Source organism: Alternaria dauci, chromosome 7 (genome assembly GCF_042100115.1).
Source record: "Alternaria dauci strain A2016 chromosome 7, whole genome shotgun sequence".
Taxonomy (NCBI): Eukaryota; Fungi; Ascomycota; class Dothideomycetes; order Pleosporales; family Pleosporaceae; genus Alternaria; species Alternaria dauci.
Window position 1 is genome coordinate 428,019 of NC_091278.1, and position 13,066 is coordinate 441,084.

At 51.2% G+C, this 13,066-nt stretch overlaps 5 protein-coding genes across 5 annotated transcripts; 4 read left to right on the top strand and 1 right to left on the bottom strand.

Annotated features, from left to right (window-relative positions):
• Positions 1–1,712: 1,712 nt before the first annotated feature.
• ACET3X_007314 (uncharacterized protein) lies at positions 1,713–3,652 on the top strand (the record flags this gene model as incomplete). Its single annotated transcript, XM_069454199.1, has 2 exons — positions 1,713–1,964; positions 2,021–3,652. The coding sequence occupies 2 exons, from the start codon at positions 1,713–1,715 to the stop codon at positions 3,650–3,652; spliced, it is 1,884 nt and encodes a 627-aa protein (XP_069304477.1).
• A 3,088-nt stretch (positions 3,653–6,740) lies between these two features.
• On the top strand, positions 6,741–7,914 carry ACET3X_007315 (uncharacterized protein; the record flags this gene model as incomplete). The annotated part of the gene is made up of 2 exons (XM_069454200.1): positions 6,741–7,549; positions 7,602–7,914. The coding sequence occupies 2 exons, from the start codon at positions 6,741–6,743 to the stop codon at positions 7,912–7,914; spliced, it is 1,122 nt and encodes a 373-aa protein (XP_069304478.1).
• Positions 7,915–8,738: 824 nt separating this feature from the next.
• On the top strand, positions 8,739–10,130 carry ACET3X_007316 (uncharacterized protein; the record flags this gene model as incomplete). Its single annotated transcript, XM_069454201.1, has 1 exon — positions 8,739–10,130. One exon carries the CDS (start codon positions 8,739–8,741, stop codon positions 10,128–10,130), a length of 1,392 nt encoding a protein of 463 aa, XP_069304479.1.
• Positions 10,131–11,359: 1,229 nt separating this feature from the next.
• On the bottom strand, positions 11,360–11,986 carry ACET3X_007317 (uncharacterized protein; the record flags this gene model as incomplete). Its single annotated transcript, XM_069454202.1, has 1 exon — positions 11,360–11,986. The coding sequence occupies one exon, from the start codon at positions 11,984–11,986 to the stop codon at positions 11,360–11,362; it is 627 nt and encodes a 208-aa protein (XP_069304480.1).
• A 362-nt stretch (positions 11,987–12,348) lies between these two features.
• Positions 12,349–12,759, top strand: ACET3X_007318 (uncharacterized protein; the record flags this gene model as incomplete). The annotated part of the gene is made up of 5 exons (XM_069454203.1): positions 12,349–12,357; positions 12,412–12,431; positions 12,488–12,553; positions 12,604–12,652; positions 12,703–12,759. The coding sequence occupies 5 exons, from the start codon at positions 12,349–12,351 to the stop codon at positions 12,757–12,759; spliced, it is 201 nt and encodes a 66-aa protein (XP_069304481.1).
• Between the last annotated feature and the right edge of the window lie 307 nt (positions 12,760–13,066).

Consider the following 13,066-nt stretch of genomic DNA (forward strand, 5'->3'; position numbering starts at 1 on the left):
TCAGCATACCCCAACTATCCACTGTCAGATGCCGTTCTTCACCGGTCGTGTGATAGCCATCACGGGAGCCGCTAGTGGCATCGGCCTGGCTACAGCTCAACTACTCCATTCCAGAGGTGCATCTTTAGCCTTAGCGGATGTCTCCGAAGTAGCTCTCAAAGATTTCACCACAAGCCTTCCGCTTTTACCAGGCCAGAAAGTCATTTGTACAGTCGTCGATGTGACGGATACTGCGCAGGTCAACTCCTGGCTCGAGGAGATCATCTCAAAGTTTGGCAAGCTCGATGGAGCAGCGAATATTGCAGGAATTGCTGGACTACCCACACTCTTGCAAGACATGACTGATGAGACGTGGAACATGGTCCTGTCGGTAAATGCCACAGGCGTGTAAGTGAGAAAACCACTGGACTTCGGAGTGCAACCGGAGCGTAATGACAAACTGGCAATACTGACTGCTGGTATCACAAAGTTTCAAATGTCTCCGCGCCGAACTGAGGCACATGGCTGACGGAGGCTCTATTGTGAATGCCGCGTCTGTAACCGGCCTCATAGGAGTTACCAAATCAGGTCACTATGTTGCGTCGAAGCATGCTATAATAGGACTGACTAAGACTGCTGCGAAAGAAGCCGGCCCAAGAAACATCCGAGTTAACGCAGTTGCACCGTAAGTCAACTTCATACCTACCCTAAGTAGCACTTGGCGGGACCAGTGCTGACCAAAACACTTCACAGAGGATTCATCCATACTCCCATGCTTATTGAAGCAAGTGAGGAAGCAAAACGGCAAGGGAGAACCGAGGCAAGCACGTGGGCAAATCCTGAGACTGTTCCCCTTGGACGCCTCGGACAGGCGGAGGAAGTAGGTAAGCTCATAGCATGGCTGTTGAGTGACGAAGCCAGCTATGTCAACGCTGAGGTTGTGAGGGTCGACGGCGGAATGCTTGGTTAGACTCCCATTTTGGTGAGACTGCGTGAGTGTGACGTGCCCCCTTCCCGATTTTTTGGCCGTCTGTTTCCTGTCTCTTTCGTAAACAAAAATTGAAGGCTGTGGTTGGAAGTTCTATGGTGCCCAAATCGTGTATTATGTAGAGTGTGATGTCTACTGTGTTCTCACAAATTGGTGAGTACAGGCACCGTCTTGACACACGGCAGAGTAAGACGGTCAGCTGGGGATTTATACGTTTATACCGGTAGGGATGTGGGGTCAGGGTTTAGCGTCGGCGCATGGGTCAGTAGCGCGACTCCATCCAGTTGCTTGGCCAGGCAGCCGCGCCTTCCTCCACGAGAGTGTAAAGTCGCTTTTTGGTCTCTAGGAGGCCTACTGTATTGCGATAAATATTGAGTTACATCTTTAGAGAACAGTCGATTATATGTAGAGCTTTAGTTTTGTTTCGCTGGGTCTGCTGTCTACGCTCCCTAAAGCTCAAACCTAATGATTATCGCGATACAGTAGGGCCTCCACCAAGACTGAAAAAGCGAATCCTACACTCTCCTGTCGTCTGAGTCACCGCTGTACCATGGGCCGCGCCTTCCTCTTCCGGACGGCTATCTATCGCGACTGCACCTACGCTGAATGAGCGTGGCACGGCCATGTGGTTCCAGACTTTCGAGCATTTGCCATCCCTTGCGATAATGGTTGCCTACAAAGCCCTTCAAGGCTCTCAATTCCAGTCAACTTTCTCTTCCTTCCACGTTCTGCATTCTATCCAGTCATGTCACCACTCAAAGGCACGCAAGATGTCATCCAAGGCATTGGTCACAACTCTTACGACGCCATCATCGTTGGTGGTGGATTGGCGGGCTTGGTGCTTGCCAATCGACTGAGCGAGGATGAAAACAAGAGAGTGTTGGTGCTCGAGGCTGGCGCCAACCACATGGGCGACCCAAGGATCGATACTCCCGGTTTGATGGCAACATTGTGGGAAGACCCGGAGTACGACTGGGGCTTCTGGTGTGAGCCGCAGGTAAGAAAAGTCCATTTGCAGCATCTTGTCTGGCAGAGGAGCTAATCGCACTCTAGAAACACCTCAATGGCCGTCAAATTCAGCAACCACGGGGAAAGCTACTTGGGGGCTCGTCCGCCGTCAATTATACCGCCATCCTCTACCCTAGCAGTCGCAACTTCGATGCATGGGAATCCCTCGGCAACCAGAGCTGGTCGTGGGCCAAGGCCAAGCCATACTTTCGCAAATATCACACATACGAAGCTGGTTCCAAGTCGACATCCGACCTACTGGGTTTGGACAAGTACATGGACTCCACAACGCAGGGAACAGACGGCCCGCTGTCCCTTACTCATACAGACACCTATGGTCCTTTCAACGCTGCTTGGGACCAAGTATTCGATCGCTTTGGCATGAACGACTCTCTCGATCCCATCAACGGTGCCAAGCTAGGTGCATTCACGCCTCCCAACTGCATCAAGCAAGACGGAAAGACCAGATCCTACTCTGCTTCAGCGTACTACGATGCAAGCGTCCAGGCACGTGCAAACTTAGACGTTGTCACTGAAGTTCTCGTCTCCAAAGTTATTTTAGAATCACCCGATTCTGCCGTTGTTACCAAGGGCGTGCAAGTGCAATGTCGCGATGGTTCGCTGCACGAACTGTACGGAAAAGAAGTCATCCTATCTGCTGGTTCATTTCAATCCCCGCAAATCCTGGAGCTTTCAGGTATCGGATCGAGCACGGTTCTCGAAAAGCATGGCATCACGCCTGTCGTAGATAACCCAGCAGTTGGTGAAAATCTCCAAGACCATGCCTTTGCTGCACTGTCATTCGAAGTGGCCGACGGCCAGATTTCTGGAGACGTACTTCGCGATCCAAATGTCATCGAAGCATTGCTCAAGCAATACACAGAAGATCGAACAGGCCCGTTCACGGGTATGCCGATGAGTGTGGCGAACCTGCCAATGGTTGGACCGGATGGCGCTATGACAGAGGAAGCGACGCGAAACCTAGTAAGCAGCTTCCTGGATAACACCTTGCCAACGCTGTCGCCCAGCCAGAAGGCCCAATACGAACAGCTCCGCTCTTTGGTCCTTGACCCCAAGCAAAGTTCCTCACAATCTGGCATCTTGGCGAGCCAGATGCATTTCAATCCTGGCAAGACAAGTATGAGCGAAGCTATGGCCAAGCTTAAGTCAGGCAATTACATCTCATTTACAGCTGGTCTCCAGCACCCGTTCTCACGCGGCAGTGTTCACATCCGAAGTGGCAACCCTCAAGATGCTCCCATCATCGACCCCAACTACCTTTCGCATCCTCTAGACGTTGAAATTATGGCTCGCTGCATCCAATTTGTGGCGACAATCGCCACCCAGAGTCCCATGTCGGAATTGCTGAAGCCGGAGAGTCATCTCCCAGAGGGTGTTGATTTTACGTCGCTAGAGGATGCACGCCGGATTGCACGTGAGCGGCTCTACACAACCTTCCATCCCACTTCGACGTGCGCAATGTTGCCCAGTGAGCTTGGTGGTGTTGTGGATGACCACTGCCGAGTGTACGGTGTGCAGAACCTCAGGGTCGTGGATGCCAGTATCTTTCCTATGATCACTCAAGGCAACATCCAGGCGACTGTGTACGCGGTCGCAGAGAGGGCCGCTGATCTGATCAAGGGTGACTGGGAAGCGTCAAAAGAAGGCTGCCTTTGAACGGAACGATAATCGGGCATGTCTGAGCCCTTGGTTGGTGTGGGGTTGCTCGAAAGTCATTATGTGTACATTTGGGCGTGTTTAGACGATCCAAATTCATAGAGCGTTCTAGACCATTTCCAGATACCCAATGTTGCACTCACATGGCCGAGGGCTAAAACAACCCAACTTCAAGGTTCAAGTCTCGAGCTACCTGTTGGAGTGATCTAGTGTTCTTCTGCTCCCAAAATGCCTGCAAGACAACAATGACTTGTTTGTAGTAAGGATGATTGTCCAGTACACCATCGGCAAGATCTGTGATGCAATCGAGCATCAAGCTCCTGTCAACGTCGGCCAGACTGAGTGGTTGAGAGGCAGCAGCGACTAATGGAAAGAGCAGCCCCGACCAAAGTCCACGAGTCAAGCTTCCGGCTTCAGCCCTCAACTGATGTGCTGTCGTAATGATATGACGCACTGCGAACGCCACTGTCACGTCCTCTGGAACAGTGCTGTCCTGTCGTTGAGCCAGTCCGTTCTCTAGCTGGTAGTTTTGAGCCATGATTATACCACCATATCGCGTCAGATCCCACATGATATGCTGCTCTGGCGTACCGTGTTCACTTGGCCACAGCAGCAGGCGTTGAATTATCCCAGGTTCCATCACCGCACATAGCAGGTCCACCAAACTACATGGTAGCCCAAGGCAGTCATCGATACCTGTTTGGATTCGACAATGTTTATACCAGATGTGTAATGTTTCCGTTTTACGGCCAAGCGTATGGGTGGGTAAGTCCATGACCCCAATGAGCGGAACGAAATCCGCCGTTTGTTCATTTAGATGCATGAAGACGTCTCGCTCCAAAAGTATAGACGATATGCCGTAGAGGTGAACTGTCCAAGGCAAGCCGCGCATCATCTAGGATATTTAGCATGACCTGTTCTATCAAAAGGGTGATTTGACTGACGCTAGTAGAGCACAGCAACAAGCCAGCATATATGGTGGCTTTTCTCTCTACAAGTTCCGGGTATGCTAAATCATACCTAAATTGTCTTACGCTTTGCATGTAATACTGTTCGACGAGCGGCGCGTACTTCAAGTCGAGTGTGACCTGGAAGGCGATGCAACCTGCAACGAGTGCCTTTGATCCAGCAAACACTTCAAAATACCGTTCCGAGTGTGATTTGACACTGGAGACTAGTTGGGCAGCGCCCCAATCGATGACTGCGAAAGTTATTCACGGGTCTGGCGGAACTGCTGAAGCACGTACAATCTTGCAGTATTCGTTTCGCCATATCTGTAAGAGAGTCAAGGCCCTCTACCCCTAGATAGTAAACAAGAGGTTTACTGCCCAATTCCGGAATTCCGCTGCTTGGAATAGGGGGCAGTTTGGGTGGATTGTCGTCACACTTGTAAGAACGGCCGGCAGAGAGCCTATGCTGGGGCAGCCACTTTAGACGGACTTGATAGCCTTGGCAGGGCACTCGGAGATTAGAACAATTGATGCAATGTGGCCGTGTTTCATCGCACTTCTTCCGACGCGCTCGACAAGTCCAACATCCTGCGCGTGTGCGCAAATTCGCATGTACTGTTAGCATTGTACGGCTAATCGTATTACAAGGAGAAGACAGGAGTTGTGATATGTGGAGAAGAATGATGTACAAAGTCTATCGAGCTAACTGAGATGGGATGGGGCCTATGCATACCCCGGCATGGGCCATACTTGGCATCATGTGACAGGAGTAAAGTTATCCCGTCTCTTACGTGTACGTGCGACGTCGGAGCTTCACCACCACGAAACACCGATCGGACCACCACGAGAGTAAAGTCGCATTTTCGGTCTCCCCAGAGGCCTACTGTGCCGCGATAATCATTCCAATGGGTTGAGCTATGGAAGATACCTACCCTACACCCTGAAGATAACACAAAGAACATTGAGGCATCCTCAACGAGATCACATTTTTCACTTACTATGTATTGCCGTTGACCGCTACCATAATGCTGCTACTACAGAGTAACTATGGGTAAGAAAACATCATTGCAAGGCGAGATACCAGTAACTCCCAAGCACGCGCTGATCTTATTCAGCTCCACCAGACATGTATCGCGTCGTATCGCCAACATGCAGCCGAGACATCTCCTGCCAATCCGATCATCTTTGGATTGCCTATTTAGGCCCAACCCTTCCAAGATTTTCTGGTGTTGAGCGACCCATGTTGTACATACTTTCGTACATGCCTTGTTCGACATAAGGTTTTCCAGTTCGCCACGTAGTCTCCCAATTGAAATCATTCGGGCGAGTTGCCCAATGCATATGATGCGTGAATGCACCAACGCAAGGCTTCCATCTGTAGTCTCGCGGACATCAGAGCCCAGGAATCCGCTAGTTGATGAGTCTGCAGTGTATCATGTTCGGATACTGGAATCTTTGTTTGCGGTCTAATCCGGGACTATATCTCAGAACGAGTCGGTGCTCAGGTCCACCGCGCTTAGACATTGATAGTCGTTCCGCGGTTACAATGAGTGGGTTTTGGACAACCTTCGTGGTCATCAAAAAAAGGTACGCTTGGACATCACATTATACAGCCCTAGCTCCGGTCCGACACGCCCATCCGCCAATTTTCGACCGATGGACTAACTTGGACAATGCAGGCGCAGTAGTTGAAGGCCATATCGAAGCAGTATATATACTGACCTCCATGTGATTGATAGTGAGAGCAAGAGCCACCAACACTCGACTCATCCTATACATTTCATCCTACACAACTTACTCTATCCACAACTTCCAATATGCCAGAAGTTCCGCATACGCAGATGGAGAGAGAGGCACCTACTGGCATTGAAGTCCTTGTCGTAGGTGGTGGCATCGGTGGTCTTACCTTTGCGATCGAGGCCCACCGCAAAGGCCACAATGTTCGAGTGATTGAACGAAACTCTGCAGGGCAGGGCAGGGCGCTGGTCAGTACCTTGACGGCGGAGAGACAGAATAGATGCTGATCTTGGAAAATAGGTGAAATCATCATGATAACCAGCTCGGCGTTACTGACGCCACGGAAATGGCCGGGATTCATGGAGCGAGCCAGAGAATTGTCTGGATCGCCTGAATTTGACATGCGCAAGTTCGATGGCACTTTTCTCAAGCATGAAGTTGTCGGTCCAGAGGGCAACATGGCGCTCAACGTCTACCGCAAAGCATTGCACCATCTTCTTACCTCCTATACCTTGGAGCAAGGTATTTCGATTACCTTTGACACAAAAGTAGTAGGATTCTTCGAGACCGACAAAGAGGCTGGTGTCCTTCTCGAAGGCGGCGACCGCTTGACAGCTGACTTGGTTGTCGCAGCCGACGGAGTTGGCTCAAAGTCGCGTGACATAATGGAGGGCGACATACCAGCCCCCATAAGCTCAGGCTTTGTTATGTACCGCTGCACCTACCCAGCTGCGCTCGTGTCAAAAAACCCTATTGTTGCCAAGGAGTTGTTTGACAAGGAAAGAGGTGGGTTTATGTACGTGGGTCCTGGAGCACATATTGTAATCCATCAGTCGAGAGGTGACTTCTGCTATTTATTGACAACCAAGGATGAGGAAAGCGATGCTATTGAGAGCTGGTCAAAAGTAACAACTACCGACAAGGCTCTGGAGGCTGTCAAAGACTGGGACCCCCTAGTGACTGAAGTCATCAAGGCCTCGCCAAACAACCAATGTCTCGATTGGAAGTTGATGTGGCGCGACCCGCAGCCGCAGTGGACATCTAAAGGAGGCCGCGTCATCCAGCTGGGAGATGCCGCCCACCCTTTTTTGCCTACCTCTGCCAGCGGCGGTACCATGGCCATGGAAGACGGGTATTCTTTGGCGGCCTGTCTGTGCATTGGCGGCAAAGAGAACGTTCCACTCGCAACTAAGTTCCATAACAAGCTGAGGTAAGTTACAGCTATGCTCATGCGCGACGCCAGCTAACACATTATTGGTTAGATTTGAACGCGTTTCCTGCGCCCAGAAATCCGGGTTCAAAAACCGTGAAGTCTTCCACGACCCCAATTGGAAAGATCCGAAAAAAACCATGAAAAAAGGCTCGAAGATGGTGGCAGACTGGCTGATTAATCATGACCCCAAACAGTACGCTCATGATAACTACCACAAAGCTGCGGAGCATTTACTTACTGGCGCTCCGTTCGAGAATTACAACATCCCACCGGGATACAAGTACAAGCCGTGGACTGTGCGGGAGCTGTTGGCGGCTTCAGACCGCGGCGAGACGGTGGAGGACGAGGGCGATTGGATGTAGAGAGGGAATGTCCTCTTCTTGGGGCAGTCTTTTGTTTTGGGCTTCACATAGAATCAGCAAAACTTTGCCTATTTGTACTAAGAGCTGAATTATTGAATCTTGCTATGACGGTTGCCTCAAAGTCGCGCATGTTGGTCAACTCCCATTTCTCTTGCACACAATTGCAAATGACACCACTAATGCCTTGTATTCCTTAAAATCTGCCAGTCTCCTTTCAAGCACAGTGACGGTCGTCAGTCCGCCGACTCGCTCAATTCTGAGGGTGGAGATAATGCTGGCGGAATCCATATCAATCCAGATCGGTCCTACACTGCATGATGCTTTAGTGGCTGATGGTTACGTTCTGCCTCGCTCTTTCTGCCCGTTGTTGTTTTCCCAATCTCGCCGCATCGACGTCAGCTCTGCAACAACGAATTGAGTAATGGCACTTACCGCTTTTGGAAGGTCGAAACGCCATTGGTTCGGTTCGAAGCGGCATGTCTAGGGCACGTGCAAACAAGCAATAGTCATGTATCATTCGGCCCTTATACGTATGTGCGCTTTTCTGAAGAGAGTACTCCGAGGCGCGAGAACTTCACTTGAATATGACCACTCGGCCCATGTGTCAAAGAAGGTGATTCCTTCAGCAGGCATTGTGCCTGCTTGCCTGCTTGTTAGTAGTCAACACGGATCACAATTGATGTCTTCGCATAGGACAACAACCTGGAAGAAAGGAGACCTGAACTCGTACAACGGAACTTGAGTAGAGCATGAGAAGCGTATAAATATCGCCATTGTGCCGGAGACGAATAATCATCCCATCTCCATCATTCATAGTTGTAAACATGAAATCCCACGTCCTTCTAGGCATACTACTGCCCTCGATTGTCACTGCAACGCAGGTCGCCAACTTCAACGTATCGGCCAGCGTGGCTGCAGACTATGACTGCAAAGACACCTGCTACAAAGCCTTCAGTGCCGGTCTTGCCATCGATGCCGCAGCCTATGGTTCTCTGTACGACGACAATTTTTATGCAACGGCAAAAAACTTCTCCAGCTCGGCGCCCGGTGACATCCTGAAGTTCCAGCCAGTCAACCCTGGGGAGCTCTCCAGCAGCGTTCCCAAAGGCACAACCGCCTATCGACTCCAATACACTTCGGTCGACCTTTTTGGCCGTACAGTGCCAGTCACTGCTTTCATCGCCTTCCCATATGCTAACCGGACGAATGGTCACCTTTTCCGGACAGTCGCATGGGCGCACGGCACATCGGGCGTCTTCAAGGGCTGTGCACCTTCTGTAATGCCTAGCCTCTACGAATACGGAAGTTGGTCGTACCTCATCGAAAGAGGATACGCAGTCGTTGCGACTGACTACGCCGGCTTAGGCAACAACTACACTGGTCACCCATATGTCGCGTTGTCCGCCCACGCGAATGACGTTTTCTATTCGGTGGTTGCTGCTCGAAAGCTGTTCAGCGGATCCTTGACAACCGAATGGATGAGTGTGGGCCACTCTCAGGGTGGAGGTACCGTTTGGTCGCTCGCCGAAAGCCCCTTGGTGCAGAACAGCTCAGACCTCGCCGGCAAATACATCGGAACAGTCGCACAGGCTCCCGGAGCCTTCATGGGCAAGACCGCACTAGCAGCTGTGGAAACAGCACAGGACTCGAGTTCTGACGTGGGCTCATCTCGTGGCGTGCTCGGCGAACTCGGATGGGCAGTGATTGGTGTCCAAAACATATATCCTAACGAGACTTTCGACTGGATCGACCCTACCTTCAGGAAGCGCTTGGGGCTTGCACGGAGAGCGCAGGCTTGCTACGTTTCCATGGAATCCATTGCAACCGACCTCACTATCGACCAGGTCCTAGATTTCTCGAATGAAGAAACGGCCCGACAGGTACAACGGATCATCGCACTCATCGACAGGCTGTCGGCTGTTGGGCTGAAGAAAAGCCATCAGCCAGTTCTTATCGTGCAAGGCCTCGAAGATGTATCGGTGTTACCTCAGGTGGTAGATACGGCATACAACACGACCTGTCACATGGGGAGCGAGGTTCATTTGCAACTGTATCCTGGGCTCGACCACGATCCTGTGATTGCCGCTGCAGCCCCTTCTTTCCTCCAGTGGATGGATGATCGTTTTGATGGCCTTAAAACAAGGAATGCATGCTCCAGAGAGACTGTCAAGCCTTTTGACGCTGTCAACATGTATGCGCCGGCAGACGAGGATTGACGGAAATAACACCACTGGCTAGCCCTACGGAAGCATGTCCGTTGAGAATATCCGGTGGGACCTAGTTTTAGAGTTTCAGGGGTTTGTGCTCATTATGAGTCATGTTGACGGTGTAGACCTATGCCAATCATTAGCATCTTTGCTCTTTAATCGTTGTTCATAGTTGTTAGAAATTAATAATATATTCAAAGTTTATCATAGTCTTAGTAAAAGTACGTGACTTACTTGACTGCGTTACTCGCTCGTGACCTCCAGGGCTACCTAATACCTAACTTACTGCCCTTAGTACTCCAATGCCTATGCTCTGAGCAGCGTGCATAGTTTGTCCATGAAATGGCATTGGATTCGGTAGGCGAAAACATCATCCCGAGGTCTGATAATTGTTCCATTGGAGATGCCGTCCATGCATAGTTACGGTGCGTGGGGTTGGAGTACGGAGAAGCTGTACAACACGCTGTCAATACAGTGTTTATGCTGTGAACCCTGGTTTGGAAAGCCCGAACATCGGTGATTGGAGATGTGATTCAAGATCTGAGATTTTCTCCATGATCCTGAGTATATTATTCAATTATTATATATTTCTTTCACATACGACCATAGGACACTGAAAATTAGGCTTCCCGTCCGCTCAGCCATATACAAGCAGTGTACCGGCGGATTAGTAGTTAGGTGGGTGACCACTAGCGAATCCCCGCTGTTGTATGTTTTTGTTTTTGCTCCCGATCAAAGTGAGCTAAAAGGAGCTTTTTGGTTCGCCTTTTGCTTTCATCTTTGCCTCGTAGTAGTACTTCATTGATAGACTTCGAAGAAGAGGTTGCACTGGCAGCAAATCACTGGTGGCGAGGACTGGTTGAGTTTTGCGGCTGAATTTCTTTTTCGTAGTTTTCTACGATACATGTACACTGAGACCGCGATAGTTCCCGACGGTAAGCTCGAGGGACTTATTTGCATCGCTCGTCTGGGTGCATGGCAGCAGCCTGCAGCAAATATAGCAGAAGTGAGAGGATGCGAAGCGATGCGTGGTCAAGCTCTCTGTGGCCATTATCGAGCTGGGCGTACGCTCGGGTGACATGCCGTTGACGTGAAGCCGTGGGTAATCAGACTTTTGTTGTAATGCCTATTTTCGCCACTGGTATGCCGCCGTCGGGCCGCTAGCCTGTGCTGCAAGAGCAACTGGGTTGGCCTGGAAGATGGTATAGCTATTCATAGAGTAGCCTGTGGCATGTCCTTCAAGTCTCTCCCTTCTTTTCCCCCTGGGCGTCAAAGCCGAGGCTTTCCAACTGACGTATCAACTCGTTGATTTTGATGACCTTCTCGAACTGCTCTGGGAGTAGCTTGTCGCCCTTGTCTTTCTTATCCTTCAGCTCGCGCGCCTGTCTTAGCTTCTTGGTAAGCTTCTTCGCTTCCTTCTCTTTCTCAACCTCGGGGTCGACCACCTTGTCCGCCTCAGGCTTCACATTTTCCTTTGCCTTGACCTCCACCGGCGCTTCCTTTTCCTTTCTGTCTGTAGAGGCCCCTTTGACCTCGCCTGTGCCATCATCCGCAGCGGCTGCAGCCTTTTTCCTAGCTTCCCTCCGTTTGGCATTCTTATTGGCAGCAGGACTCGATGTGCTAGGGTTCTCTTCCTTCTTTACCGACTCTGCACCCGGCACTCCTGCCTTGCCTCTGTTGCGGAAACCCTCGGCGGTGCGGTTCTTGTAAAGTTCAACATCCTCTGGTGGGCGGTAGCCTGGGCGAACGCGAATCTCTTTGCGCAGAGAGCCGTCGGGGCGGACGGATGCGGGAATATGGCGTTCGCCGGTAGCAGACGTGGTGATGCCGGCTTTGGAGATTGCAGGAGTTTCTACAGAAGGCATTGTGCCGGTTGCGCTTGCCGTGAAGCGGGTCGAGGGTAGGATGCGCCGCAGGAGGTTGGGCGGCCGCGACAGGCCAGATCGAACCGGTCGATATAGTGAGGCCTCGGCGAATCGTTGCAGGCGTCGTTCGATGAAGGGGAGAAGTTGTCGTCCCAGGTTGTCGAGGATGAAGTAAATGCCGTGGTGGGGTTGGAGGTAAAGTTCACGTCAAAGCGGAAGGCACGACGCACCAATTAGCGCAGCGCAAATCCCCGTGACGCGAGAGCTTCAATCTTGTCGGCGAACCTCAGCCTTTGACACCGTCAGCGAAGCACCATCACACCACTCTCCACAGTCCACCCAGCCCTCTCGACACGCTCAAAATGTCTGGCGTAAGTGAATTGACCCGACGACACACGTAAATGTGCGCTAACGACTCTCCGCAGATGCTCGGCAACATCTACAAGCAAGTCCCTCCTCGCGCATACGCTTTGATCCGACGAGACTAACCATCGGTTGCAGCGCGGTCCTCCGCAGCAACACTACCATGTTGTTCGCCGTCTTTGGCTCCGCCTTCGGTCTGCAACTGTAAGCCACAGCATCCGGAGGGGAAAGGAGGGGAGCTGACAGCAGCACAGCGCATTCGACACAGGCTCCGAGAAGATCTGGGACAGCATCAACCGCGGCGTATGTCAGGCTGCTGCAGTGAACGTGGCATTCGCTAACATGCATCACAGCGTCAATGGAAGGACATCAAGCAGCGATACATGGAGGCCGCCGAGGACGACGAGTAGCATCTCAGCCATACCACAGTTCGAACATGAAATAGACTCTTCTTTGCGGTTCTTTGGAGCGGACACTGTACATTGTGGTGTATACTACAGCATGCGAAATACCAAGGCGACATGTTGACCTTTCTCTATACATGGACTTCTGTGATGAGAGCCTTAGCAGTCGCGTGTCTGATGCAACAGCTTTTGTCGCAAAGAGCAAATCAATCGGCTGTCAAGGTGATCGTGTTACTGGGTTTGATGGTGAGCCAGAAGCCGACATGTCTTTTGAGCAGACAAAGGACATGCCACTCATGGCCCACTCGGGGTG